The sequence below is a fragment of the Cibotium barometz genome, chromosome 11 (assembly GCF_041138505.1).
Source record: "Cibotium barometz isolate CiBa-2024 chromosome 11, ASM4113850v1, whole genome shotgun sequence".
In the NCBI taxonomy this organism is placed as follows: Eukaryota; Viridiplantae; Streptophyta; class Polypodiopsida; order Cyatheales; family Cibotiaceae; genus Cibotium; species Cibotium barometz.
In genome coordinates this window covers 61,247,680-61,249,492 of record NC_141056.1, presented here as the reverse complement: position 1 = coordinate 61,249,492, position 1,813 = coordinate 61,247,680, and the positions used below count along the sequence as shown (strand labels likewise).

Genomic DNA, 1,813 nt, shown 5'->3' with positions numbered 1-1,813 from the left:
ACCATCGTCGCTTAAACGATTAATCCTCGCTTAAGCGACGTTAAATAACTTTTTAAAAATTCGTCACTTATGCGACGTAAATGCATCGCTACAAGAGTCGCTACTATAGTTGCTTAAGCGATGTACCATAGCGACGCTTGTAGCGACGGCTCGACACGTCATTTAAGTGACGCTTTTGCGTCGCTTTTGTCGTCGCTACGAGCCCATGGACTAGTAGTGTCTCCCCAATGGCCTTTGTATTACGTCTTTGGTTGTCATTTCGGCCTTCCATAGACGTTTACATAATTTTCTTTCTTTCTTCAAGCCTACTATGTTTTGGAAAAACCAAAATGCATAGAATAGTAAATTTTCGATGGCTTTTGGTTGGAAGATCAACATTCATCGTCGTAAGCCCAGAGAGCTAATCAAAACGAGCCATTAGTTTAAAGGAAAGGTGCATGACCATCAAATTTGGAGCCTTGAGGAGACGAGAAAGCCACTCTCCTAGTAGACATCATGTGAGAGGAGGCGTTCATGGGGCGGGGTGGACATAAACTCGTGGGCGGTTGTAGCAAGAGCCCCACCAGCAAGTGGGCCCACCCAGTAGACCCAATGGTTTTGCCATTGCCATGCCACCAAAGCGGGCCCGAAGGAGCGAGCCGGGTTCATGGAGGCCCCATCGTAAGGACCCGCGAAGAGAATGGTGGCAGCCACAACCAGGCCAATGACAAGAGGCGCCGAGGATGACGTGGCCTTGGCCCTAGGGTCCACCGCACACGCATAGATCGTGTAGAGCAAAATGAAGGTGATGGTCACCTCCAACACCACCGCTGCGTAAACTGGTTGTTGGCCGGCAAGCGCGTGAACAGGCAAGCTCTGCAATTAAATAAGCAAGCCTTGGATTAATCCCGGGCTAGTGCTAATCTAGTTTTGACATAATAGTCTAAGCTAATTCTCACCGAACCATTGGTAACGAATTTGAGTAGGACGCATGCAAGGGCAGCTCCCGCAAGCTGCATAATGATGTAGAGCAGGCTCTTGAACACGGTTATGTAGCCTCCCAAGAGAAAGGCAGCAGTCACAGCGGGGTTCACATGGCCTCCTGACACGTGGAGCGACATGGAAACTGCCGCATAGATCGCAAATCCATGGCAGATCGACGCAATCAAAAGGCCAGTCGGGGCGAGATCAGCAGGTGCGCCATAGCTTAGCTTATCTACAAAGAGAAAACGAAGCTGACTTAGAAAAACGAACTAACGGCGGTTAAGATGGCAATCAGAGTGCCAATTTGTCCTACCAAATGCAACGCATGAGCCTTCTCCGATGAAAACGAAGGAGAAGGTGGCAATGAATTCTGCGAGTCCCGCCTTCAGAGGCTCTGCCTCTAGTATCTCGTGATAGCTACCAACGGCAAAGTCTCGAATTGGCATGTTGTTGTTGTTTGTAAAGACCCTCTAGAATTTGAGAGCGTTTAATACCCCGGCAGGTGATTAGATGACCTTTATCTAATCAGCAATCACTAACCAGTAGTGGACCTTGTAACTTTTGTGACCACCATGGAGGATGCCCACCAACCCCCTAGCACCCACCCAAACAAAAACTAATAATTAACAAAAAGTTACTTATGTTAAGGGATCATGGTACTTCCTACCACAACATAATCATAAGTTCAAAACCTAACTAAAAGAGGAAGCATCCCATTGTATTCCTTTGCGCACATCAACTCACTTGGCACAAAAAGGATTTCACCATTTGCATCACCATCACCTTGGGAATTTTCTCCTCTCTTCGCCATCAAGTCTAGAATGGTCCTCCCATCTGAGCAACCCTTATT

The 1,813-nt window shown here is 47.5% G+C and overlaps 1 protein-coding gene across 1 annotated transcript; it reads right to left on the bottom strand.

Annotated features, from left to right (window-relative positions):
- Positions 1–330: 330 nt before the first annotated feature.
- On the bottom strand, positions 331–1,413 carry LOC147634413 (putative aquaporin TIP1-1). Its single transcript, XM_086804586.1, has 3 exons — positions 1,277–1,413; positions 939–1,195; positions 331–855 (listed from the first exon to the last, which is right to left on the bottom strand). The coding sequence occupies exons 1-3, from the start codon at positions 1,407–1,409 to the stop codon at positions 484–486; spliced, it is 762 nt and encodes a 253-aa protein (XP_086660712.1). The 5' UTR covers positions 1,410–1,413; the 3' UTR covers positions 331–483.
- Positions 1,414–1,813: the final 400 nt, after the last annotated feature.

Bases quoted from the DNA above. Each gene is read 5' to 3' on its own strand.
- LOC147634413 (XM_086804586.1), bottom strand. From the start codon at position 1,409: ATGCCAATTCGAGACTTTGCCGTTGGTAGCTATCACGAGATACTAGAG. The intron at 1,196-1,276 runs GTAGGACAAATT...TTCTCTTTGTAG, and splicing joins AGGCTCATGCGTTGCATTTG to ATAAGCTAAGCTATGGCGCA. The intron at 856-938 runs GTGAGAATTAGC...ATTTAATTGCAG, and splicing joins AATTCGTTACCAATGGTTCG to AGCTTGCCTGTTCACGCGCT.